General features: G+C 44.5%; 1 protein-coding gene across 7 annotated transcripts; it reads left to right on the top strand.

The window, feature by feature from the left end:
• Window positions 1–27,812, top strand: PATL1 (PAT1 homolog 1, processing body mRNA decay factor). Of its 7 annotated transcripts, none has more exons than XM_081544580.1 (19): window positions 1–152; window positions 2,072–2,183; window positions 7,603–7,820; window positions 8,123–8,203; window positions 9,009–9,203; window positions 10,138–10,239; window positions 10,689–10,778; window positions 11,011–11,231; window positions 12,814–12,903; window positions 15,057–15,237; window positions 15,710–15,833; window positions 16,650–16,747; window positions 17,185–17,244; window positions 18,286–18,434; window positions 19,702–19,861; window positions 23,442–23,597; window positions 25,613–25,701; window positions 25,800–25,949; window positions 26,267–27,812. In XM_081544580.1, the coding sequence occupies exons 1-19, from the start codon at window positions 138–140 to the stop codon at window positions 26,286–26,288; spliced, it is 2,313 nt and encodes a 770-aa protein (XP_081400706.1). In that variant the 5' UTR covers window positions 1–137; the 3' UTR covers window positions 26,289–27,812. The 7 variants fall into 7 exon arrangements, with proteins under 7 accessions (XP_081400706.1, XP_081400713.1, XP_081400709.1 ...); XM_081544587.1 differs by having other exon boundaries at window positions 22–152; window positions 25,613–25,704; XM_081544583.1 differs by lacking the exon at window positions 1–152 and adding an exon at window positions 239–481 and having other exon boundaries at window positions 25,613–25,704.

Raw genomic sequence — 27,812 nt, 5'->3', positions numbered from 1 at the left:
ACGCACGCTCCGGCGTACGGCGGCGGCCAGGGGTCGCGAGCCGGTGGAGGACCCGCGCGCGGAGGAGCCCGGAGAGTCGGCGCCTCTTCCCTCCCTCTCCCATTCCCCTCCCCGCTCCCTCCCCCCCCTCCCCAAGAATGTTCCGCTACGAGGTGAGCCGCCGCGACCGGAAGTGACCCCTCCCTCGCTCCCGCACAAGCCCCGCTCTCTTTCCGTCTCTCTCACGCGCGTCGGTCCCGCGCTCGGGGGGAGGGGGCGCCCGGGGGGACGCGGGGGACCCCGCGGAGGGCGTCGGTTCTGGGGTCGCGGGTTTCAGCCGCGGGTCGTGAGCCAGCTTCGGGGGCGGGACCGCCCTGTCGGTGGCCGGCGGAGAGAGCTGACCTCTGCTGGGGTGGGGCGGGCCCGTGAAGTACCGGGACCACACAGCCCCCCGCCCCCGCCCCGGAGGAGCGCCGCGGAGAGAGCCTCGCACCCGCAGCCGGTGATTCCTGTGGAGGAGTCACTCGGGAACGGCCAGAGGCGCGTTTCCCGCCCTGGACACGGAAACGTCTCCCCCTTACAAACGGGCGACCGTCAGGTCCCGGGGGCCCGGACTTGCCTTCTGACTGAGGCCGAGGACTGTTTACTGAAGAGGACTGGGGGTTGGGGAGGGGCGTGTCTCGCAGGAGCTCCTCGGGGGCGAGTGGACGGAGACGTGGGTTGGGGGAAGGTCCCGGGAATGCAGGACCAGTCTTGGCGCTGTCGCTAACTCGCCGTGTGACCTCTAGCGACTCCTGATCCCTTGGACAGGGTTTCTGGGGCTTGTAAAACTGACAGGGTTGGTCTAGGTGATCCCTAAGAGTCTGTCCAATTTGAGAAGCAGTGATTTGGTTCAGTGGACTTTCGTGATTTGCGAGTGCTTCGAGAAGTTGCCTCTGATGGGGAGGCAGTGCATGCTTCTTTCGTGTTGAGTTTGGGAGGACTTAAGATGAGTAGACCGGCCCTTGAACCTAACTTTTCATCTGGGAACAGCCTCGCTGAGAGGTGGTCAGTCAATGTATATCAGAAACGTGCCTGCAGAGAGAGTGTGGATTTCTGACCCTGAGTCTTTGAAAATTGTGGACACATAGTCCTATTATTTGATAGGAATGGCTCAAGATCAAACTGGCTTTATGTAAATATGGAGAGAAGTGATGAGATGCAGTAGGCAAAGTTCCCAAGAAAACTTGGAAAATTAATCAGTTGAAAAGTGAAATGAAGGGGGAGGGAAGGGAGTGTTTGGAACACACCTAGGTTGTTATGGTGATATCTAGCATTGTTTAGCTATATCCAGTGTTTGTCTAAAACTTTGCCTCATTTGAGCCTCACACCACCTCTGAAGGAGATGGTATTGTCCCTGCATTACCACTTAAAAGAGATTGTGGTTTAAAGTTGAAGACAACCTGAGACACAGTAGGTGCTCAGGAGGTATTGAATGAATTAATCAGAAGGGATGTGGCTTGTCTAGGTTGGCATCACTTGTAGGAGTAGAGACGGAGCTTGAACTTGTCACATCACAGTTTTTCAAGAGTTCACTGTGATTGAAAACTTAGCTTTCTCTTCTACCACCAAAGGCTGAGCCTATAGGAAAACAAAATGGGTGAAGAAAAATGAAGAGAAAGCTTTAAAAGGGATTCATAGTTGAGAATACGACATGAACATGGGGAAGATGAGAATTTCAGTGAAAAATAACAACTCAGGCAAAATAAAGTGTTCCTTTTCAGTTGTCATTGTAACCAGTGATGGAAAGGAAGTTGCAGGCCTAATTTCTTGGTTGCATGAGGAAATGCTATTATTAGAGCCTTGATAAATAGAGAAATGGAAGTTTGGGGGAAGAGGTTAAATAAATAGGAAAGAGAAGCTGAAAGAAAAGGTACTGAATCTTCCAGTGTGAGGGAAATTGGGGGATAGAAAAAATGCCATCTGTACAGAAAGTCATAATGAAGCAATTGTGTTGATTGGTAAGGTAAGAAGAACATTTTTAGAACATTTTGAAAATGAAGTTGTGAACTTCCTGAATAGCTAATCTTTTTTCTCTTTTTTTTTTTTTTAGTCTTTGGAGGATTGTCCCCTGGATGAAGATGAAGATGCATTTCAGGGCCTGGGAGAGGAGGACGAAGAGATTGATCAATTCAATGATGATACATTTGGGTCAGGTGCAGTAGGTAAGTGACAGCTTTCTTTTATAATGTCTTGGTTTCCTGCTCTTTTCAAATGCTGTCTTTTATCAGCGTTGATACTTTTGTCTTAGCAGGAGTATTCTCATTCAAAGAGTTGGCAGACTTATATTCTTCACTGCAAGCACCTACCCTCCTCCTCTGGGCTTCTGTTTGCCTCACTTACAAAACCAGGTGTTTTTCTAAGTCCTGTCCCTTCCAGCTTTATGATCTGTGGCCCTCAGTTGACACTATGAGAAAATCAAGTGATTAGAGAAGTACACATTTTATAAAGGCTTAAAATAATCCTAGAAGAAAGATATATTTATTTGTGGAACATGTAACTTAAGGAAAACTAGTGGACTAGGAGAAAACTCAGATTCAGATATGTATGTTTTAAAATTTAGTTGATCAATAGTATATAGCATGATCCTGCTGTTCTACTGTAATATATTCAGTAAAATAGAATTTTTGATTCCAAGAATTTTGGTGATAGAAAGTCTTCATAAGTTAGAAAAGTGCTGTGCACAGATGAGATTTTCTCATCCCTGGAGATAATATTTCAGGTGTTGGAAGAGATTAAAAAATTAAAGAGCCAAACTAAACTAGAGGTCACAGTTACAATTACTGAGATGAGAAATTTAGGGGGCAAGTTTATATGATAAAGTTCATAATTTGAGATTCTAGAACAAGCATACGAATAAGTTAAAATTAAACTGTACTTAAAAGATGAATAGGTCAGGGAATTCCCTGGTGGTCCAGTGCTTAAGACTGAACTCTCACTGCCAAGGGCCCTGGTTCCATTTCTGATTGGAAAACTAAGATCCAGCATGTGCAAGGCCAAAAAAAGAGAGAGAGACGCAGCTATCTTTGCTTTGACTGATGGTGCTGCAAAACCACAATGACCACATTTACACTGGAATATGTGAATATGTGGAGTTTCTTTGAACTCTGTCTAAGCAACAAATATTCAAACTTAAGTAATAAGAACAAGAGGAAACTTATCAGTATTGGGTAGCCCCAAAATGTTGACTATCAAAAACAAACAAGAGGTCTTTAAAAGTGTTGTATTGGTTACTGGTTTTGCAGTGACCTAAACGGCTTAAGTTTGTTTAAGCTTAGGCTGAGTTGAGTGAACTGGCAAAAATGAAAAAATGTTCTCTGTACAGTCAGGGTTTACAGAATTCACTGGAGAGCTAAAACTGCCGCTTTTGGGAGCAGCAAGAGAAGTATTTAAGGTAGAAGCAAAGCTCATTACAAAAGGGAACTGAAGACCTTTTGGATTACAGCCATAGTTGAAGGGATGAGCTCGTCCAAGAGGATGACGTGACCTAAGATGCTGTTCTTTCTCCATGGAGATCACAGGGAAGGGGAGGAAGGACAGAGAATGACAAAAGCAGGGAACTGATGGGAATTGCAAATTTTATTTGAAACTTTAGTAAAAACCTATAGAATACAATAAAGGTATAAACAAGTGTGTGCTTGCTTCTGGAAGTCTTTCTTAAAATATTGTACTGAATGTTACCATTTTGTAGCAAATTCGTCTGTATTAAAATGAAGTATCTTAAGACGAGACATAGTAAATGTCCTCAGTTTTGAATCTTGACAGGAGAGAAATAGTCTTGCCTTCTCCCTGACTTCCAGAGTGCTCGACAGTCTTTTTTTCTGAGTTTCTGTGTTTCTCCCAAGATAAGGAAAGTATTGCCTTAAAAGAATTTTAAAGTATGCAGAATTGTATTTTATGGGATGGAAAAGCGAAAAGTGCACACACATTGAAAAAGCCCCTAGGTTACACAGTAAAAGAACAGGTGGTAAAAAGTAAGAGTAGTGAAATAGCATGTGGGTAGCCCATTTTTGTACGCTGAGGCACAAGGTTGATTAAGGACTTCTTGGTCTACAGAGTCCATAGTGGAGAAAAGATTTCCAAATGTGAGCCCTTAACATTGAGACAATTGTAAGGTTAAAATCCTAGTTCCTCCTAACACCTTGATATAAATAGTATACACATTTATAAAAAGAAAATTTCTTTCTAAGTCCACCTGTGATTTGTTTAATATACTTCCACAGGTGGGTAGAGAATTTAAACAAGGAGGTAGAATGTTAGACCTATGATACATGTTTTGACTCGATGGTTTTTAACTCAGGAATGAGTGTCTTGAGTAATACCTGTTAATACGGTAGTTATTTTAAGTCACTGGCTACAAATGCTCTGATGTCACCTTTCCGTAAGAAACTAGTCTGTCTTTGCATGGAAAAAACATTTGCATCATCTTTGAGCAATAAATGGGCCACAGTAACCTCAACTCATTCTCTGAAAATGAAAGCTTACACTTCCAGGGTGCTTATTATATGCTTGGGACCATTCTAAATGTTTTACATATATTAATCCTCATAGCAACCTTATGAGGTAGGTACTATTATTATCGTCATTTTAGCCAATGAAGCAGGAAAGTGCCAAAGAGGTTAAGTAACTATAAATACAATCAGTGTAAACTATGAGTTATGTTTTAACAGTCTTTGGGGAATCCTTGGAAATCTTCTGCCTCCACGTGGAAGGATCCTCATTCTTTCTTCCTCCTCTTTACTGATAGCTGCTGAAATCTTTAGACACTGAGATTGAACTCTATTTCGTCTTTATTTTGTTGTTATTCAGGTGTATCCCTGAGACAGATTTGAAGGGAATTACCACAAGTATGTGTTTATAAGAGCAGACAGGGTTTTAGTAACTCACATCTGGGTATAGGTTACTTTTTTTTAACATTTGTATTTATTTGGCTGTACTGAGTCTTAGTTGTGTCACATGGGAATCTTCATTGTGGCATGTGGGATCTAGTTCCCTGACCAGGGGTTGAACCAGGGCTGTCTGCATTGGGAACACAGAGTGTTAGCCATCTGACCACCAGGTAAGTCCCAGAGTATAGGTTAATTAGTTGAAGGAAAATAGGTATCTCTTTCCCTTCATTTCTCTTGTTATTTTTTTCCTCTACCCTTTGTCATTTTGATGAGTGTGGGTTGAGGTCAAACAAGGGCATGTTTAAGTAACTATATTTTTCAGTCATTTGAAGAAGAGACAGAGTAAAGTATCCTTTTATACCAAGGGCATGTCTGGTCTCGGGTGTTGCTTCAGGTGATTTTTCACAAAAAATGACAACGATGGTGTTCTGTGGCCTAGATTTCTTTACTTACGTGTTTGAAAAAGTAACAGTTCACAACAGAGCCTTTCTTACAGAATATGGCTACTAATCAGTGTTTTTTAAATTAATTACTAAGGACAAATAGATTATCATCTTTGGTGAGACATACAGTAAAGTTAGTAAATAGGATTATGAGAAGTGAATGAAAACTCTTCTACATTAGAATTAATCCATTAACAAATCAGTTTCCTAAATTTGGGTAATAAATGTTTTTTAAAAATCCCATAATTCGGGTTTATAGAATCTCTCTTTTTTTTTTCCTTTTTTGGCATTGTTGAGGCAGTAAGGTTGGAAAAAGCAGTTGGTCCTTCACAGCATGCTTAGCTTACTCTTTAGCAAAGATGACACAAAAATATTAATGTCACAGTTGATTTTCAATTATGCTATTTTTTGTTTTTTTTAATAACTGATAATTTAGTACTATAAATTTTCATCTACACTAGATTTTTCCCTTACTGCACATAGTACATTCAGATCTACCACAGTGCTCCAAGATGAGACAGTGGTTCTGATCGTATCAGATTATAAATTTGGAAGTCCTACTTAACCTTGTTTTTATCAGTAGTTATGTGTTTCTACTTTGAAAAATTTAACATTCCTGAAGAATTGTGGGGAAGTTTCACTAAGTTACATATTTGTATAATGTTTAAATTTTTTTTTTAGCAAACATGCATTTGTAAACAGGAAAAAAGAGTAAAGATACTTTTAACAAGTTGCATATGAAAGTCTAAATCTTTTTTTGAAGTAGCTACCATTGATTACACCCTTAGTATATACCAGACACTTTTTTTTTCCTTTGCCTGTTGTTTCCCGTCTACTCCTTTCTTTAAATGAGATATATAGAAAAATTAAATGGGGAGGATTGTCATTAAGGACAGTTTTTCAGAATTCTGTGTTGTGATGTTAGTTATAAAGAGAATTACCTGTTGTCTCTCTCTGCTGGATTTTGCAGAACATACAAAACTAAAATAAGAATAAAAATATGCAACATATTCAAGAGAACACACGGGGTCTTGGTTAGATGAGGCGAAGGTAAGAGTTAAAAGATGATTCAGAGAAGGCGTCAGTGAGGAGGGAAAGAGAGGTATCTGAATTTGAGTGCTAAAAGGAGCAAAACAGTAGTGTTATGACGGAGGTAGAAGGGAGTGATGGTTGATGTGCTTAAGGAGCCCGGGATGAGAGAGGTGATGGAGGTTTGGTCTAGTCCTGGAGAAGCTGATAAAGGCTTCTGAAGATTCATCTGTGAAATAATGCTCTGTCAGCATAAAAAATGAGAAAATAACCTAGTGTCAGTGATACAGACTATAGTAGTGCCGAGAAATGGAGACAGTTAAAAAAGAGGGCTGACCCTCACCTTTCCCCCGGCGGCCTTGCAGGAGCCTCCTGACAGACCTCCATACTTCCCGTGGTGCTACCCCCTTCTCCAAATCTGTTTTCAGCAGAGCAGGCAGATCGATTCTTTCACCAATCCAGCCACATCCTGACCTCCAGGGGCCCCATTTCAGAGAAGCTCTAAAGGACCTCGAGAGCTCCCCCCAATCCTCGCCAACCTCATTTTTCTTCTACCCTTCACCCTTGTTCGTTCCAGTTCAAACACAGTCCTTGCCGCTTTGAAAATTGTCAGTCTCTCATCATAAGTCCTCTATACTGACCGTCCTCTTCCTGAGACACTCTTCCCCTAGATATCCACATGGCTGACTTCCTAACTCTTGAATTTTTGCTCAGATGTCACTTTCCTTGTCTGTTTCTTATGGCGACTTATGCCATGCACCTGGAACAGTGTTTGTCACATAATAGATGCTCAAAACACACTAATTGGATGAAATGAATGGATTTAAAAGCTTGTAAAGAAGGTGACAGTTATCTAAGAGAAAGTTGTGTGCTAGCATGAGTTTTTGCCTAAAATGTCACAGAATCTCAACAGGTTGTAGTATACGTGTATGTCACCAATTTAGAAATCAGTTTCAGAATAGAATCTAGACGCCATTGCTAATGTATTAATCTATTACTCTAAAAATTTGAATTTTATTCCTGATAGGTGTTTGTTGTTCTCGATAGTGAGACGCCCACTTTAAATGTGCCCCCTTAGTTTAAACCTTACTTCACGTGTCTAGGTGGAAATGTAACTTCCCACCTGTCTTCTGGAGTTGGAATTGTTTGTTTGGTTAACAGAAGAATTTCATGAAACTTTTTATTCCGATATGAACTCTGTTTCTTTGTCGATTTCCTCATAGATGATGATTGGCAGGAAGCACATGAGCGCCTGGCTGAGCTGGAAGAAAAGCTGCCTGCAGCGGCTAACGAACAAACCGGCAATGGAGAACGGGATGAGATGGACTTGTTGGGTGACCATGAGGAGAATCTGGCAGAGAGGCTCAGTAAGATGGTGATTGAAAATGAACTCGAAGATCCAGCTATCATGAGGGCGGTACAGACCAGGCCAGTGTTGCAAGTAAGTGGCTGTGAGCTGGAGCAGACTAGTAGATGAAGCAGAGTATTGGGCTTTGCTATTGCTATTTCATTTCATTTACTATACGGAGAGACTTACCCGTGCCGTAGAAATTTGGTGATAATATTCCTTATGATAGCAATTCTGGAGATGAAGTTGGGATATAAGGTATTTTCTAGAATGTTATAGTTTCTTTATCCTCAACAGTTGCAGCTTTTTGGGAGCTTTGTTCACCACAGGCTGGTAAGTTCCCCAGGGAGCCTGCACTATTCCACACTGGTGTGTGTGTTTGCCTTTCTTGCTAGCCCCAACCAGGAAGTCTCAATTCCAGCATCTGGGATGGATCTGAAGTTCTGAGGCGAATCCGAGGACCACTGCTTGCTCAGGTATTAAACGTTTTCTCATTATATAAAATTCCTAGCATCTGAAGCCTGGCTCCTGCTGTTACCCTTTCCTTACTGGAACAACATAGAGATGCGTGTTCTCTGCTGGTCTCGTGCTGGTCGCATCATCCAGCAGCCATAGCTGAGCCTCAGACTCCATGGTAATGCTCACGTGATTGTGCTTTCCTTTGAAATGGTTGAAAGGGAACCATTGGAACTTGAAAATTTTGACACCTTATCTCAATTTCAATTAAAGTCATTTTAGGGGCTTCCCAGGTGACACTAGTGATAAAGAATCTGCCTGCGGTGCAGGAGTTGCAAGAGACACGGGTTCTATCCTTGGGCCGGGAAGATCCCCTGGAGGAGGAAATGGCAACTCACTCCAGTATTCTTGCCTGGAATACATGGACAGGAGCCTGGCGGGCTACAGTCTGCAGGGCCGCAGGGGTTCGGACACGACCAAGCGACTGAACACACGCACACACACACAGTCATTTTTAGGCACAAGTGTCAGGACAGAACAGAGTGATGTTGGCCGGTGGAGGAGGGCGATGGGAGGTTTGACTACAAAGGGATGATACTGAGGAAGTTTGGGGAGTGATAAAATGTCTGTGTCTTGATTATGGTGGTAGGTCCATGACTCTGTGCATTTATCAGAATTTAGTTCTATACGCCACAGGGGGTAAATTTTACTGAAATAAAACTAAGTAAAAATTTTAAAAATAATTTCTCAAGGTATTGGGCATCTGTAAAGGTGATTAAAAGATTTCAAGCTAGCTAATTTTTTTAACACTACTTCCTCAATTAGGAAATGCCTACAGTGTCTGTGTTAGAATATGCCTTGCCTCAGAGGCCCCCCCAGGGCCCAGAAGACGATCGGGACCTTTCCGAGCGCGCATTACCAAGGCGGTCCACCTCGCCTGTCATTGGGAGTCCTCCTGTTAGAGCTGTCCCCATAGGCACCCCACCTAAGCAGATGGCTGTGCCCAGCTTCAACCAGCAGGTACCGCTTATCAACAGGCACTCAGCCCAGGATGCTGGGAATCTGGGCAAAATTCTTTGGGAAATGTGCTACTGGGAGGAGGGTGGAAGTGTGGGGTAGGCATTAGATTAGAAAGAAAAATAGCCGAATAGAGGAGAAGTTAGCACAAATAAGAGACACATTCCCCAATGCCCTTTGCTGGTGCTGCTCCTTTTGCTGCTGCCTTTTAATTGGGGGAGAAAAAGGGTAGTTAACCACATTTAGTGTAAATATCCTTTTTAAAGTGTTTTGCTGGCTGCCCAAAACCTTGGCAGAGAGGTAGCTGAAAGCTGGGGGGAGTGGGAACACACAGCATTGTCCACATCCCTTTTTACCTTTAAGATATCCCTGCTTTCCCTAGAGCCTGTGCAGTCCTGTTCCATAGACTTCCCTCCACCTGAAACCAGCAGCTGGAAAGGAAGGCCAATGTGGAAGGTATGGGGGGAGGGTGGTATTGGTATGGCCTAGTTAGGCTCAATACCCTCAGAAACGGTGGAGTCACAGTGGACATGAAAGAGCTGAGCATGGCGGCCATATCACAGGGGCTTCAGGATAGGACTTAGTTAACCCTCCAGCTTTCTTATCATCCCGTCTCCCTCACTGCTACCAAAACATATCCTCTTGGAGAGAATTTGCAAGTCAGAATATCTGCTGGTACCTCCCTCAGATAGCGTGGAAGGGTGGGGATAATTGGAGAATTAGCTAAATCTTCCTCAGTTAAAAAGTGGCACGTTGCTTGCTGTTTGCGAGAGGAAGGAACCGAAGGTTCTGCACGTGGACCAGAGCCACGGCAGTTTGCTTAGAAGTAGGGCTTTGCATTGAGTTCTGTGTCTCTGCCAGTACTTGAGGGGAGGGAGTATAGGTGGAAAAAAGACTGACCTCACTGAGTGTGGTTTATGTATGTTTGTCCTCGTAGATCCTGTGTCCAAAGCCTGTCCATGTCCGGCCCCCAGTGCCGCCGCGCTATCCTGCTCCCTATGGTGAGAGGGTGTCTCCAAACCAGCTCTGCAGTGTCCCGGTATGTCGCTGCAGCCTCGTGGAGACGCACAGTGTGTCTTCTCTGATCAGTGCCTGCCATATTGATACCTCCTAAATGATACAGGTTTTTCATAATCTCCATACTTGAATTTCTGGATCTTAGAGTCCCCAGGTCAGGAGACAGGGTTCATCGTGTTCAGCTGTTTCTTACCTCAACTCATTACGTATCTGTAAAGATCTAAACTTGATACGATCTGGTTTCGTGCTATTCCAGTCCTTCATTCTGCTGCTTGCTTTTTCACGTTACATAACCCTAGTGCTTCGTGACTTCTAGCATTACTCTCTCACATTCCTTCAGTAGGCAGCTCAGCTCTACCCTTTGAGAGTCTTCCTGTCCACGTCTATTGTACATTTCTATTGAGTTCCCCTGTTATTTCCCTGTTTTTATGGTATGACTAATGTTTACTTTTCCTTTTTTTTTTTTTTTAGAACTCCTCCCTGCTGGGCCACCCTTTCCCCCCCAGCGTCCCTCCTGTCCTCAGCCCCCTCCAGAGAGCACAGCTTCTTGGAGGAGCACAGGTAAGCCTAGGATTAGCTCAGCCCATAAAGAGCTCACCTAACTTGCCTAAGGTTCACTAGCTCACATCCCCCCCCCCCTTTTTTTTTGCTACTAATCAATTCCTACTGCCTCTTCTTTTTTCTCCCCATTACTTTCTCAAGCAAAGTTACTGATGGAAGCAGTATTCACTATTCTGTGGATGAAAGTAAGGGGACCTGCCAATCAACTAAATCCAAGATCTTGTTCTTGCAGCTGCAGCCTGGACGGATGTCTCCCAGCCAGTTTGCACGGGTCCCTGGATTCGTGGGCAGCCCGCTTGCCGCCATGAATCCCAAGCTGTTGCAGGGGCGAGTTGGGCAGATGCTTCCCCCGGCGCCAGGCTTCCGTGCCTTCTTTAGCGCCCCACCCCCTGCCACACCACCACCTCCTCAGCAGCACCCCCCTGGCCCAGGACCCCACCTGCAAAACCTAAGGTATACAGAAAGAGTGCTGCTGTGTGTCCCTTGTCCGCCGAGTCTCTTGATTGTTGACGTTTACTGACAGAAGGTGGAAGTCTCTTTGCTATTTTCAAATGATAATATTTTGAGATGTTACTTGATCCTCAAGTTGCCAAACACAGAAATGTTTGATGGTCTCCAAGGTTTCATATGAATCACATTTCTCTCGAGTCACATGCTTCCTGGGCTTCCCAGGGGGCTCAGTGGTAAAGAACTACCTGCCAGTGCTGGAGATGTGGGTTCCATCCCTGGGTCGGTAAGATCCCCTGGAGAAGGAAATGGCGACCCACTCCAGTATTCCTGCCTGGGAGATCCCACAGACAGAGGAGCCTGATGGGCTACAGTCCTTGGGGTCGCAAAGAGTCAGACACGACTTAGCAACTAAACAACAAGAAGATGCTTCCTACTTACATTTGCACATTAATAATCGCCTTTTTCATTTCTTTTAAGGTTCCTTATGTCTCACGTATGCATTTGACACACGCACATAACGTGCACAAAGAGCTTCTCACTTAACGGGAATTATCTTACACTAAGGAACAGAGGGGGAAGTCCCCTGACGATCCCGTGGTTAGGACTCAGTGCTTTCACTGCCGTGGCCCAGGTTCAGTCAGGGGAACGAAGATCCAGCAAGCTACATCATGCAGCCAAAAAAAAAAAAAAAAAGAGGAACAGAGATATAGATGCTGAATTGTCAGCTAATCTCAGTGCTTAGCTACTTGCTTGCTTCCACTGGGATTTTACGATAAGACAGGTTTAAGTTCCTGCTTCAGTGAAATTGTGTTTTATTATATATCACATTGTCTCAGGGTTCTCCTGAGAAGTAGAACCAATAGGATATAAATAAATAAATAGATTTACTTTAAGGCATTGGCTTACATGATTGTGGGGCTAGGAAGTCCAAAATCCATAGGGCAGGCCAGCAGGCTGGACATTCTGTTAGAAGTTGTGGTTGCAACCTGAGGTCTGAATTTGTAGGGCAGGTGAGCAGGCTGCAAACTCAGTCAGGCCTTCCTGTGTTCCAGTCTTGAGGCAAAATTCCTTCTCTGGGAAACTGGTTTTCCTTTTAGGGCCTTCAACTGGTTGGCAAGGCCCACCCACATTATCTAGGGTCATCTCTCTATCTCTTAAAGTTAGCTAATTGTAAATGTTAATAGCATCTACAAAATGCCATCACAGCAATATCTAGATGAGTGTCCAAACAACTGGGTATCTGAGACAAGTTGACATAGTGAATCAACCATCACATGTGTATTTTCAGTGTCATTTCCAAAGGTGAATTTGAGTACATTAAATTCAGTTAGAGACTTCTCTTGAACAGTTAGGAGCAAAGAGAATTAAACTAGCTTACTGCTGATTCACTCAGATTTTATGATTGTCTTCTTAGGAGTTGAGAATTGTCTTTTGTGGAAGACATGAAAATACAGCTGTCTTCCTTCTAGAGTGGACACCGACATTCTCTTGGGTGAACCTGTATGAAGTTATCCAGTATTGACCAATTTCTTTAAAGCTTCAGGTCATCAAAAGGACAGGCTGAAATCTTTCCCTTTTCTCTTAGATCGCAGGCCCCGGTGTTCAGACCGGACACGACCCACCTCCACCCGCAGCACCGGCGGCTCCTGCACCAGAGGCAGCAGCAGGGCAGAGGGTGAGTCCTAACCCCCTGGCTCGCGGCGTCTTCATTCAGGGCTCGTTTGAGCGATGAGCCCACTTGTTAAGTAGATTTAATCAATAGTGAGCTTATTCCAACTGGCTAAGCCATATCATGTGCTATTTTATGTAATGCACGAGCTTTGAATGACTAGAGCTTATCACCTTATTTCCGAGTTAATATAATTCTGAAGGGCAGTTTAGATCTGGGGTGAGGGAGTGGTCAACATATTAGACTCACTCCTCACCTAGTTCTTCCCGTACTTTTAAGTGTGTTTTGTTTACCGTCTCGGCTCAGAGGTAATCTTGAAGTATAGTCTCTAGCATTACATTTGGGTCTTACGTGAAGCCAACAGTCACTTTATTTTTACCTCTGTTTAATCCTCATTCAAATATATATTTATCTATGTGGCCTCAGCTGTGTACCAGCTACTGTGGTCAGTTTGGGGGATGGAAAGAAGAACAAGACATAACAAGTCCTTGCTTTCCTGGAGCTTATATTTTATCATCACTGTTACACATAAAGGAAGAGAATTAAACATAACTTCAAAGTTTTTTTCAGCCTTCCCTTTTATGGTTCTTTGTGTATAATTTCCTTTTTCTTTCAAAAAAAAAATTCTGGAATATTTTTTGCAGAGGTAAAAAACTAGTATGGGCCTTTAAGACACAGAAAATAGAAACCATAAAGGAAAAGATTGATAATACATTTGACTGCTAAAATACAAAGCTTCTCAGGCCTGTAGTTGACATTGTGGTATTGTGCATTTCAGAATTTAAAAGGGTAGATCTCATGTTCAGTATCTTACCCCACCCCACCCCCAAAAAGGGGAAGAAGAACAAAGGGACCCAAGGAATGGATGTGTAAGTTAGTGCCTTGTTTATGCTGATGGCATCACAAGTGTTTGCATGTGTCCAGACTTACCAGTTTGTATACATTAAATTGTACGGTTCTTTGTACAGCAGTTATCACTGAATAAAGGTGTTTACAAATATTTTTGATGAAATTGTAAAAATATATTAAACTTACCTATAACAAAAGGCATCAAACACAAGCGTGTAGTTTTCAATAGAGAAAACCTACATAGCTCATAAAAACAAAAAGATTTTCAGGCTCACTTGTAATCAGAAGAGTGCAGATTGAAATCAGATAACCGTCTTATATCCTCAGACAGCAAACATGGAGTGTCTCAACACTGTCGTCGTCAGCAGGAATGGAGTGTGTATAGCCTTTGGAGAGAGAATTTGGCAATAAACAATAAGGTTGATAACGTGGATACATTGAATCCTAGCAGTTTTACTTTTCAGAATATACCGGGGGGGGGTATATTATCAATGTGGACAAGTATGAAACACATAATATTGAATAAGAATCAAGGAGCAGAATTTTATGCCTAATACCATTTATGTAAAATGGAATACTACTGTATGATATTTAAAGGTAGATGTACAAATAATAAAAGTATAAAAATATTTCATGAAGGGTGTGTATCAAAGTCAGGATAGTGGTTCCTGTAGGAAGGAAGGGAAGCTGGAAGCTGTGATCCTGAGGGCTGTAGGTGGGCCTTCAGCTGTAAACGTAGCACTTACTACTTGAACGTCATGGTTTAAAAATCTGAAGCAAATTTGACCAGGTAATTTTTTCATTAAGTCCAAATGGTGAATAAATGGATTTTTGAATAATGTTTGTTGGACTTTTCTATATGTTTAAAGTATATCATAATTTTCAACAAGTTTTTAAAAAGTGTGTAGACTTGGAGTCAAGTTGGCCTGTGTCCAGACCGCTCACTGCTGCCAGGTGTGCGACTTCGGGCAAGTTACCTGATCTCTTCTGAGCTCAGCTTGTTGTCTGAAGTGGGGAAAATAAACTTAGGAACCTCATAGGGTTATTGTGGGGCTTATACACACGTCCAGAGGTGAAAGTGCTTAGCTTATGGTAAGGCACCCAGATCTTAGTTTCGTCCTCTGATTAGGTATTGCATAGCTCTTTCCTCTCAAATTCTGTTAAGATTCTATTCTTTTTCACTCCTCTTTTGATAAAAGCAAAGGGGAGTCTTCTTTTTTTTTTCAGTTGGCCTAGTTTACTGCAGTATTGTCATAAGGCGTAATTCATGTATCCACTTGGAGTGCACGTGGCCTGTATTTCTTTTGCAGTCAGCATCGGAATCTCAATGGTGCGGGAGACAGAGGGAGTCACCGGAGCAGTCATCAGGATCATATCCGGAAGGATCCGTATGCCAACCTCATGCTGCCGCGAGAAAAAGACTGGGTCTCTAAGATCCAGATGATGCAGCTGCAAAGCACTGATCCCTACCTGGATGATTTTTATTACCAGGCATGTACTCTGTGCCAGTTTGAAAGATAAGTTTAGTCGCTTACCCTGGTGAAGGTACTCATTTAAATACTGGTAGAGTTTTCTTCTGAGGTTAGTCTTCAAGTGGGTAAGAATTCTGTCCCGTCTTTCAAGCTGAAGAATCTCTCAAAATATTCACCGAAAGGTTTGCATATATGCCTTTTATTTCTAAACTGTAGAGACTCTCAAACCAATATTTTCAAATCTTTTTGGCATCAGTAATCTGGTTCTTTCAATTAAGAAGTTTGGCAGTCTAACGATGTTTCCATTGATGCTAATTTTGAAGGGTGGGATTTTTTTGATAAAGTAAATTCTTCGCAATCTAACAAAAGTTAAAAACCAATACGTATATAGAGTACGAGTAGTATTGCTGCCACTGGTATAAATTGTTTCATGGTAAAGAGCAGCCATATTCTGTGCTTGCTGCAACTGAAACCATCTTCTCACGTGGTAGAATTACTTTGAAAAACTGGAGAAACTGTCAGCTGCTGAAGAAGTGCAAGGTGACGGCCCAAAAAAGGAGCGTACCAAGCTCATCACGCCTCAGGTGGCCAAGCTGGAGCACAGCTACAAACCAGGTGAGGTCCCTGTCCACACACCCACGACGGAGAGGTGCGCTGTGCTGCTGACAGGGCAGGATAGCAGCAGCTGTGTAGATGATGGGATGGAGACAGAACTGACGCACAAGGCACCATTGCCCTTGACAGATGCAGAGGTCCGCCTTATTCAAGCACGGACTGAATAGTTTGACAGATGACCTTCTAAGTCCATTTCTGCTTGAGATTCCATGACTTTTTAAAATGTTACAATTTCTAGTATCTGTAAAATACATAGGGGATACTTCAGACTTTTTATTATTACAACCAAAAAAAAAAATGGGAAAGGATAGATTTTGATAAGAGATTACCTTAGATAATACATAGATTTTTGTAGTAAATTTTTAGGTCCTGAGTAAAGACTAGATAACATAGGCCTTCCCTGGCAGTCCAGTGGTTAAGCCCCTGTGCTTCCCCTGCAGGGGGCTTGAGTTCCATCCTTGGTGAGGGGAACTAAAATCCCCACGTGCAACACAGTGGGGATTCCCTGGAGGCTCAGTGGTAGAGAACCCACCTACCAGTGCAAGGGACAGAGGAGATGCAGGTTCGATCCCTGGGTCAGGAAGATCCCCTGGAGAGGGAAATGGCACCCTGCTTCAGTATTCCTGCCTGGGAAATTGCACGGACAGGGGAGCCTGGCGGGCTACAGTCCATGGGGCCACAAAGAGTCGGACACGACTGAGCAACTAAACAACAGGCCATGCAGTGTGGCCAGAAAAGAGAGACTGTAATGATCTTTGAATGCTGTCTGCTTGCGTTGCTGGGTTTTTATTTGTTGGCAATTTTTTGTCCTTGCAGTGCAGTTTGAGGGCTCTTTGGGAAAGCTCACTGTCTCTAGCGTGAATAATCCCCGAAAAATGATTGATGCTGTTGTGACGTCTCGGAGTGAGGATGATGTAAGTAGCCACAGAATTATGTGTTTAAGGAAGTCTGGGTCATCACTGCTTCTTTGACGGTCCCTGGATTGAAATCTTAAGGCAGCCACGCAGGACCTGGGGTGGCAGGAGCCTTTGAACTGGGTAACCCTGGCTACAAATGCATTAGCTGTTTATTCCAGTATTTAAAACTATCATTTTCTATGTGTTTAAGATTATCCTATGATATCTTCATTTCCATTGCATTTTCCAATACCTTTTGCTTATCTGTGAATTTAGTTAATAGTTTATGTGTGGGTTTATTCAGTCAACTCTGTGACCTTTGTCCACGTTACTTTTGTTTGATTATTAATCCTCACAGTTCTGTCAGAAATAGAATTACCTATAGAATTTACCAGCAGTAAATTATTTTTGACATGGTTAAAGAGTTCACATTGAAAAGTCTTGTCTTTTTTTAGGAGACAAAAGAAAAACAGGTTCGGGACAAAAGACGAAAAACCCTTTTCATAATTGAGAAAGTAAGTTTTAGAATTGCTAAAGTTGCTGTAGTTAGTTTCAATTAAACGAACTGTGAAATGTATGTGTACACAACACGTGGGAAAGTAAACAATCGGTTAGTGTCCTGTGATTTTAATTAATGTACATGTTTGTGTAAAGTGCCTGTTGTGTACAGGGCATGCTGGGAAGGAATGTGGTTTACCTCACCTGTGGCCTCATGGAGAAAACACTGCAGTTACAATAGAAGTCCTGGGGTTTGGTCCAAGCTTGTTCAGTTAATGGCTGAGTGTTTCAGGGCAGGGCATTTTTCTAAGAAAATGAAAATAAAAATTACCTTGTTCTTCCTGTGAATTGATTGTCTATTCATTCAGTTCACATATATTTATTGACCATTCCCTGGGTGCTGGGCACTGTCCTGGGTTCTAAGGAAAATCAGTAGCAGGCGGTTGGTGTTGAAGCTTAAAACGCCACGCTGTGGGGCATAGAGTTTAGGGAGTTGAGAGCACAGACTCTGGGAACGGCTCCAGATCGCGTCCTGGTCGTTTCTCACCGAGTCTGTGACTGGAGGTGAGTTTTTTACCCTTGCCGTGCTGCGCGTGGTTTCTTGACCTTTAAAAATGAAAACAGTAAGAGTCTCTTTCTCGCTGGGCCGTGGTGAGTGTCCCCGTGAGTGAGTATTTGCACAGCGCTTAGAGCGGTGCCTGGGGCCCTGTGGTCAAGTTAGCTGCAAGCATCTTCACAGAGAGGGCGTCACTGGCCACGGTGGTGCCCGCTGTTTACAGTACTAGTAGTGCTGCTGTTGCTGCTGGGAGGTTTGGAAAGTGGACAGGCATTTCACTGCCGTCGCCTGCTGGGTTAGAGGTCAAGAAGGGACAGCAAACGATACCTGTTTCTTTTTTAAGTTATTTCACTATGTTTCTCTGGGTTTGAAAGAGCGGGTCTCCCCTCTCATTCTTACTTTGGTGAGCTGTCACTCTCGTGCTGTTACCTGGCATTCCTAAACTGCGAAGTCATTTACCTGATGCTCTGAGTTGCTGAGGCCCACTTTGTCTCTCACTTAGACCTACAGTTTATTGCTTGACGTGGAGGATTACGAACGGCGTTACCTCCTAAGTCTGGAAGAAGAGCGACCGGCCCTGATGGATGAAAGGAAGCACAGAATTTGTTGCATGTTTGACAACTTGAGGGGGAAATGGCCTGGGCAGGAGAGGTAAGAGTTGTGTCCTTTGGTGAAAACGTTGTCTCGCTAGACTCCTTTGAGCTTTATACGTTCTACCCTTACCTTTCCTTCCCATTTCAGTAAGCTCAGAGTCTTTCCTTTTGGCTTAACTCAAATGCCACCCCATATAAAACATTTTAGAATCCTTTCGAGCTGGGGGGAAGGAAATCTGTGTATCTTGAATTCATTTATTTAGCAAGTACCTCTTCAATATCTATTAGGAACAGTGCTGGATGATGGAGACAGTGGGAAACATAATTTAGTTTCTTTTGTTGAGCTTATAGATTGTATCTAGTTTATGCTTACTGATGTTCAACCGTGTAATCTTTATGTATTTTCTTTCCTACTAAAGATGGAAAGTGGAAACATTCATACTTTCTTGGAATTGCCATGCAGTTCTTACTTGCTATGGAAGCCAGTCAGTCTTCCAGTGGAGACTAAGGTCCTTAGTATAATTTCTCTGTCTGTCATCTCTCTCCCACCCAGTATCTGGAATACAATCTTGCCAATGGTAAATGTTCTATAAATCACAATATTTATTTGAATGCAGGAGGACGCTTCCTTTGTCTTTGCCCATTCAAGAGAACTGATGATTCTTTTAAGCCCGGACATACGCAAAACAAAACTTTTTGAAAAGGACCTTCTTTTTAGCACATCTTTCCCAGAGTTGGACTGACAGGGAGCTTGGTTGAATAAATCTGGGTTTCTCCGTAGACTGGACTGTTACGCAGCCAGTAAAATCTGTGTAAAGTATTATTTATTGCCATGGAAAAGTGTTCATAAGTTGTTGAGTGAAAAAAATCAAGTAACAAGCCATATAAATTATATAGATGCCCCCCTTTTTAAAAAATGAGAGACAAAAATATACACAGCAGAGATGTCTTCAAAATGATAACACTAGTAAATTGTCTCTGTGATTATGAATATTATTATTTTTATATATATTTTCAGATTTTGCTGTTTTAACCATGTCATTTGTGTAGTTACTTGCAAGTTAATAAAAGAAATCAATGCCTATAGTTTGATTAGTTTTTTTAATGTACAGTTTTTGAAATGATTTTCAGTATTCATGAAACTCGAAGAATTTGCTTTCTATTATTTGGTTGAGGGTTGGTAAAGTAATTCTCAATTTTTGTAGTACAGATCATTGCAGAGTGAAAATAAAATGCAGTGTGTTCATCCAGTAACACGTAAGAAGCGAAAGGGGGTTTTTTGCATTGTTCTTGCTGACCTAAGTTGGCATTTTCTTCCTCTGCAGGCCGAGTGATGACCACTTTGTACAGATCATGTGTATCCGAAAGGGGAAGAGAATGGTGGCCCGGATTCTGCCTTTCCTCTCCACAGAGCAAGCAGCTGACATTCTCATGACAACAGCCAGGAACCTCCCTTTCCTCATCAAGAAGGACGCACAGGATGAGGTGACCCGCCGTGTGGGGGTCCTCTTTCCTTTGGGTCTTCACAGTGGATAAGATTTCTAGAAGCCAGACTTATTTTTACCCCTTTTCCCTTTTGTGTTCTTTTACCTGATCTTTGGCTCAATGATTTAAGTATTTAAAGCAAAAACTTTACTCCTTTGTATTTTTAATGCCACTTCTTTATCCAACAGACCATGTTCCTAAACATGAGGAAAGCAGTAATTCCATCTTACCTGACACAGTTGTTAAGCTGTGATCTGTATCAGAACTGCTTTGGAAGCAGATAGTTCAGCCTTACCCTAGACTTGCTGAGTCGGTATTGACAGAGAGAAGGTCAGGCCCCCAGCTGGGTCTGACCACTCTCTATTTGCAGTTTATGATCCTGGTCACCTTGTTGGATATGAAGGATCATTCATGGGGTGTTGTTAGTGGCTTAACACTGACCTGTAGACTTCCTTGGATGATGTCCCACAGGAATTGGGCCAATGCTCTTAAACAGTTTACACTGGGCTAGAATTTGTGGGGTTTATTTTCTTTATTTTAGTGGTGGTATGGTTTTATTTATTCTTGGCTGAGCTGGCTCTTTGTCGCTGCATAGGCATTCTTCCAGTGGCGGCAAGCAGGGCCGCTTGAGTTACGGTGCTCGGGCTTCTCTGGTCGCGGAGCTCAGGCTCTCGGGTGTGTGGGCTGAAGTAGTTGGGGTACACCGGCATAGTTACTCCGAGGCATGTGGGATCCTCCCGCACCAGGGATCAAACCCATGTCTCCTGAACTGGCAGGCAGATTCTTTACTGCTGAGCCACTAGGGAAGCCATGGGCTGGAATTTGAAATATGGTTATCAAGTTTGTAAGAATTGCTCTCTGCTTATTCCTATCGCAGTGCTTGAAAGATTAGCAAAATTCGAAATAGTATTAGAAGTTCAAAGCAAGAAATTGATACGGTTAGCACAAAGGGCTAGTATTATTAAGTATGAGATGCAGAATAATAGAATTTATGAGAATGAACCCGAAAGATGTGAAAATTATTTTTTCTGAAATAATAGAATTGAATGAATTTCTTTACTCAGCAAACAGTTATTAAGCACTTCTATGTACCAGGCATTGATTAGGTCATATAAGTATAGCACCTAGTTCTTGGAGCTAGGAGTTAGGAATCCAGAGAGGCCTGCTCTAGCGGAGCTTACCTGCCAGTGAGGAAAACTTGGTTGAATATAAAGGCTAAGACTTTACCTGTAGATGTTAAAGAGTAATAGACCATGTCTCTAAATACTGTTTGTTTGAAGTAATAGCAGGTTCCAGGTCTGAGGCATAAAATGTACAAGATAATTATGGAGTATTGTGTCAGAAGCCAGGAAAGCTGAAAGATTACTATGGTTCTGTGTAAAAGACACACAGACCAACTTGAAGGAACCTCCTTTTGGTCACAATGGGATAATTTGTGTCAGAAACAAAAATTAACACCTGTGGATTGCTGTAGATCACATATGTTTAATGAGTTCAAAATGATATGAAAAAAATGTACTAAACACTTCGAGAGCTTGCTCGGCCATCAACTCATTATTCTGAAAAGTGGTAAGTAAAGGAAAAGAAGCATTTATCCTGCCGCATTACAGACAAATGTCAAGGTGACTAGAGTGTTGACATTAGGAAGTTCTTCTTTATAGAAGAATTTCAGCTAATAAATTCCAAAGAAATGAGAAAATTACCATTTTACAGCTTCTAATGGAAAAAACAGTCCGTCTGGGCAGCAGCCATTACTGGAGCTGAAAGCAGGAGGTCAGAGATGAATGGGGATTTTCTCAGTTCTTTGGTTGGAGCAGGCTGGCCGCACCTGAACGCACAGACGACCGTTAGCCCCGCGGAGGGGAGCAGCGCGATGCTGCGTGCCTCCAGACGCCGCTCGGCAGGCAGCGCTCAGCTCTCCGTGGCGCATCCGTGCTGCGCACCACCCTGCCCCCTCTGCTGAACTTGAGTTTAGTCAAACCTCTGGTCCTTAGTACCAGTTTTTATGGGGGAAAGACTGAAGATTGGGTCATTGTTAAGTGATACCACAGAGGTGCCATTAGCCAGATTCAAACTATGGGACAAATGACCCAGTTTCTTCAAATAAATGGCATGAGAGAAGGAGATGGGCAAGTGACAGAGGACCTGTTAACAGATTCTAAAACCCTGAAAGCCACATGCAACGTGTGGGTCTAATTTGAATCATCATTAGAACAAATCGGCTCCTAGACATTTCTGAGACAGTTGGAAGAATTTGAGTTTGGAATAGATATTAGATGATAATTAAGGAGTTAAACTTCCACAGGTATGATAATATTGTGAGAGAATTGAAATATTGCTGTTTGTGAAAAAGATGATGTGATATGGGAAGAACATAGATTTCATAAGGTTGGCAACCTGTTACTGAATTGTTGTTGAAGTTGGGTTGTGGGTACGTGGACTTCACTATACTGTTGTTTGTACTTTTGTGTATGTTTAAAAACACTCTGGGCTTGCCAGGTGGAACTAGTGGTAAAGAACCCACGTGCCTGTGCAGGAGATGGAAGAGACCTGGGTGCAGTCCCTGAGTCGGGAGGATCCCCTGGAGGAGAGGATGGCACCCCACTCCAGGATTCTGGCCTGGAGAATCCCCTGGACAGAGGAGCCTGGCAGGCTACAGTCCACGGGGTCGAACAGAGTTGGACATGACTGAAGTGACTTGGCACGCACACAGGAATGCTCTAATTTTTCAAGCTCTGTCTGTTCAGAATAGTCGATCGTGAAGGCGTCTCCTCTGTCCTTGAATGCTGCTGGGAGGGGGAGCAGCCGTCATGTTTTATTCCGCGGCCATTGAGTGCTGGAAGCACCTCGCTGTCCTTTCAGTGCCATAGCCTAGTTACACCCGTAGCTCTGTGTGTTCGTTTCCCAGTCTGCGCCTTATGGCAAACCAGAGTGAGTGGACTAGCAGGCTGGAATCCAACAGCCTTGAATTCTGGTTCGAGCTACTAGCTTTGTGACCAAAGTCTGAGTTTCTGATCACTTAGCTTCTCTGATCTATAGACGTTGGTTGATCATTTCTCCGTCCTCATTGAGCGTTTATAAAGATAAATCGAGATACCATTAAGTCTGAAAATACTTCTCAGTAACTCTATAACTCTTAAGAATCTACCTATGTTAGATGCCTCTCACAGGATATTAAAGCTGCCAGTTTCCTCCTGGCTTCTCTGTATTTTAGACCCCTGAGGGTCTGTCCTGTTTATCATATGTTTTTAGCCCGTAGTGCCTGGTGCATTGTAAGCATGTGAGTATTTGTAGAATGAATACCGCTGTTTTATCATGTACCTTGTTATGTGTTTGAGAAGTGACTTTGCACCCTTGGTTCATACGAGTGATGCTGTTTCCTGTGCAAGTGGAAAAAATTCTCAGCAGTTACCGTGGAACCCGCTGCTGAGACGCTGACAGTATCTGCCGGGCTTGTCACACTCCTCTGTCGCATCTCGCCCGGGGCAGTGAGCATCCCTCCATCCCTGCCCACTCACGGGCTGTAGCTGGAATAGCAGCTGCCAGACGGTGATGGCCTGTCTGTTCTGTTTTTCGGTAGGTGCTGCCATGCCTATTGAGTCCCTTCTCTCTCCTCCTCTACCATCTTCCACCAATGACCATCACCAGCCTTCTGCAGCAGCTGATGAACCTACCTCAGAGTGCAGCGGCCCCAGCTCCGTCCAACCCGCACCTCTCTGCTGTGCTCCAGAACAAGGTGCTCTTCCCCCTCACGCCCCTGAGCCCCGCCAGGCTTCTGAATCCAAGTTATGGGTAAAAATAACGGCTGCTGTGGCAGTCGTGGGGGGAAAACAGGAGGGTGAGGGGGGTTGGAAGTGTAACGTTCAGCCAGGAGTTCCATTAAGCTCGTGGTGACAGAAGCTGGAGATGGTAGTGATTTTCACAAGACAGGATGCTCTGTACCTTACGTGGAGAAAACCTGGTGTGTGTCGGGGTGCAGACTCCTTCAGTCCCCCGCTGTGCCATCCCAGCACCAGCTGCCATGCTTGCGTCCTCTCGGGTCCATGGTGGGTGTGGAGTTCCGGGCTCCGCTCCGCGTCAGGAGGAGAGAGCGGTTTGGAGGGCTGAAGGGTGTGGAGGAGCTGGCCTCCTCACTTGGACCTCTGCCTGGAGCTCTAACCACCGACTTCTACTTAATCTCAACGGCCAGCTCTCAGCCACACGCCACACCCAAGTGCAGGGAAAGCTGGAAACATCTGAGTTCACGCCATTGTCACCACGGGTAAAGTCAGATCTAGTAGGAGGAAAGCGGATTAGGTAGGTAATTAGCGGTCTCTGTCAAGACATCCCAGGTCATATTTCGTTTATATCAGATTAAAGATCCAGAGACTCCCAGGGGAAGCATAAATACAGGAGGAGAGCGTGAGCTTTTAGACAGCAGGTTTCCACTCCTCGTTGGCCGCGTCCTAGGTTCGTGGCCATGATCAGATCATTTCGCTTTGCTGAGCCAGGGTCTCCTGATCTGTAAAGTGGAGGTGATGTCAGCATCACTTAGATGAGAAGGAAGCCGTGAACGATGCAGTTTTATGCTGGGTGCACAATGGGCGCTCACTCAGGACCATCTGTTACAGTAAAGGGAAAAGGAGACCCAAAGGGTTTTTGTTCCTGCACCTGAAAACCTGGAGAGCCTGGCTTGAAGGGCCGTGAGTACCTCAGAGCCTGAGAGGGTGACAGTGCCTTGGGACGTAAGACAGGGGTCCGGGGGGGATAAGTTATGTGCCTTCCACGTTATTTGGTCTCTTAGCTTTAATTTTGATAAAGGCAGTCAGAAAGCCTGAAGTCAGACGAGATTATGTAACCTGTTGTTTTTCTGTCAGCAACATGAAGGGAACTTTGTGGAAAGGCAGGGTTATCCTCCGTGAGGCGAACTCAGAAAGGAGGGATGGACCCCCAGAATCCGCCCAGCTTCTCTTCGTGGTCCGCGACAGCCATGACTCACGCGCTTAACCGTGGTCTCGCCCATGGTTGTGTTTTCATTCTGTGCCCCTTTGAAGTCCATGTTTTCTGCTGTTACTGCCCACGGAGTAAAATAAATACTTACATATCTCTCTACAGCTTGTTGCTAAATTTTAACAGTCCTAGATATGGTGGATGAATCTGTTTATCCTCCCTCTCTTTTTATCTTTTAAACTGTCATTGACATCCTCTCTAAGCCTTTGTATTTTCAGATATGTGTGTCATTTTTTAAGGAAATGTTTTCTTCATACTCTGATCATTCCATTTCCCTTTCTTTGTATATTTTCCCACGGGGCTTAACACCTCTTTTTTTAATTCAAACTATTTATTTTTTGTTTCTTCGATAAACTTTAATTTTCTGTATCAAAATTTGTCTTCATGTAACTTTCCTTTCTACTTTTCCCTTTCATGCACTGGAGAAGGAAATGGCAACCCACTCCAGTATTCTTGCCTGGAGAATCCCAGGGACGGCGGAGCCTGGTGGACTGCCATCTATGGGATCGCACAGAGTCGGACACAACTGAAGCGACTTAGCAGCAGCAGCAGCAACTTTGCTTTCTATTTCTGTTCTAGTAAATAGGAGAAATGCTAAACCCCCCCTTATCTTGTGGCAGGGAGGAGTCAGCTTTTCTTTGAAGGGTGGGAGGAGGGAGCCAGGGGCGGCGGGGCTGGGGTGCCCGGGTTCAGCGCCTCCCCCCCGGCCGCCTGGGCCCCGGCGGCGCAGTGGTGTCTGATGCCCTCTGTCTCCTCTTGCAGTTCGGCCTGTCACTGCTCCTCCTCGTCCTGAGCCGTGGGGAAGACCTACAGAGCTCAGACCCCGCTGTAGAACCGGCGCAAAGCAACCCGTGGTCAGTCTGGGCCGTGTTTCTTTTTTGAAGTTCTTGTAGGTCCTCTTTTTCATTCCTTTTCTTACATTATTATTATTCTCGGTTTTCCCTGTCAGGACGGAGGTGATGTTCGTGGCAACCCGAGAACTTTTGCGGATTCCCCAGACGGGCCTGGCCAAGCCAATCTCGATACCCACAAACCTAGTATCCCTCTTTTCCCGTTATGTTGACCGACAGAAACTGAACTTGCTGGAGACAAAACTGCAGTAAGTTGGAAACAGGAGAATCCCACATCTCAGTGAAGTTGGCACTTTAGAAGTCACGTTGAGGAGGTTGGGGATGAGAGGGGCGTGAGACGTCATGAATCCGGTGGAAGAGATTAAAGACTTCTGTGAAATACACAAGTGTCTGCTGGATGTAACGCAGTGTGGCCACAGCAGAGCCCTCACAGTGAAATAAAGCTGGGGTCCAGATCGCTCAGTGCCCCGTTAGGAGGATTCACACAGGGCTGGGGTTCTGGTACAGGTGACTGCTGCTCTCTGAACTCGTTCACACAGGTCTCCTCTCTCTCTTTGTGCCGTAGGCTAGTTCAGGGGATACGGTAAAGGCCTCCAGATGCGTCCTGTGCCTCCTCTTGCTGCCTCCCGCACTGCTGCCATCACCAGTGGAGTGGTGTTTTTAACGAGGGAGGGAAGGTAGCTCACTCCCCAGAGCGCCTGGTGGCACCGAGTGCCATCGCAGGGCTTGTCTCTGAACGCCGGGCGCTCCCCACTGCCCTGTGCAGTCTGGCTGGGTGATTCTTCCGCTGGTTTTCTTACCTTCTGTGTTACAGTCCTGCATGTCACGCTACTCAATTCTTTTCCGTTCTGCCTTCTCTTTGCCCTCGAGACATACATATAACCTCTCCCTTCACCCCCCGACCACCACTCCAGCTCAGAGTAGGTTGCGGCCTGCCACCGGATTCCTTCCCTCATCGCCCCATATTACTATGACTGTAGGAAAGCTGATGAAGTAGAAATATATATATATATATATATGCGTGCACACACACCCCAATATGTACATTTATGTGGTCCCCAAAGGGTCCTTAAAGAACGAGTTTAGACTGAGAAATTTAGTTGGCACACCATCCCTTCTCTAACCACAAACCAGCTGATGTGTTTTTAATCTGTTCCTCATCCATCTTTGATTAATTTGATGGGTTCTACTTGTTCTAATAAAATGTAGGGTATGCAGCACGTTTAATAAACTCAGAGCTCTCAATCGGCCGGTGCCCAGCCCTCGGCTGAGCTGTTCTGTCTCCTCCCCACTCGGGTTTCCTTCGGTTCTGTGGAAACAGCACACGGTTAGCCTTTGTCCTGCTCCAGCCGCGGGTTCTTGACCCCGTCCCTTCGGGAGGAAGGAGGCTTGCCAAGACGGCTGACCTGGAGCCTGCTTCCGCCGCGCAGCTTCGCTTCCCTCTCTGTCTTCCTGAGACCGCTGCAGCAAGCCTTGCTCTGACTCCCCCCTTCCCTGTCTTCACTTGGTGTCCTGGGGGAACCTCCGCACCTCCCCACCGGAGCGCAGGCCGCTCGCTCGGTCTCCTCCGCGCCTCGGGCGGAAGCACTGCCCTGGCCCCTGGGCTCACCTGGCGCTTCCCCGGCAGCCAGGGCCTGGGTCTGCATCCGTCGCCACCCTCTCCCGCTCAGCAGGCGCCCGGGTGAGGGCTCGGGTCCCTGGGGATGCCGGCCCTGAGCAGACAGCGTCTGATTGTTCTCACCCGACTGGCCAGAGCGCACCTTGCTGCTCTCACCTTTCCGAATGTAGTGGGGGAGGGGGCAGGTTCCGGTATTTAATATGCGAGTGAACGTTTTGCACATAAATGTACAGCAGTGAGGCCCTCCGCTCCTGTTGTCGCCTGCACTTCCCCGTGGCCCGTGTGTCCGTCCCCTCTGCTATCCTCCCCTGCCTTCCCACTAGGCGGCCCCCCTGCCTTCCCTTCACAGCCCATCAAGTGAAGGCTCGATGGTTCTCTCTCCTTTTCTGTGCTTTTATCTTTTTTGTTTGGTTTTAATTAATTAAGAAGTTTCTAAATTTACATTTTTATAGGGTATTGTAAATAAAAACAAATTGTATACTTGGAAAAAAAA

The sequence above is a fragment of the Giraffa tippelskirchi genome, chromosome 11 (assembly GCF_054371585.1).
Source record: "Giraffa tippelskirchi isolate mGirTip1 chromosome 11, T2T-mGirTip1v1.2.pri, whole genome shotgun sequence".
In the NCBI taxonomy this organism is placed as follows: domain Eukaryota; kingdom Metazoa; phylum Chordata; class Mammalia; order Artiodactyla; family Giraffidae; genus Giraffa; species Giraffa tippelskirchi.
Note: the sequence above shows the minus strand (reverse complement) of the source record. Positions and strands in the feature narration are given on the sequence as shown.

Bases quoted from the DNA above. Each gene is read 5' to 3' on its own strand.
- PATL1 (XM_081544587.1), top strand. The intron at 19,862-23,441 runs GTGACCCGCCGT...GTTTTTCGGTAG, and splicing joins AGAAGGACGCACAGGATGAG to GTGCTGCCATGCCTATTGAG. The intron at 23,598-25,612 runs GTGCTCTTCCCC...CTCCTCTTGCAG, and splicing joins CTGCTGTGCTCCAGAACAAG to TTCGGCCTGTCACTGCTCCT.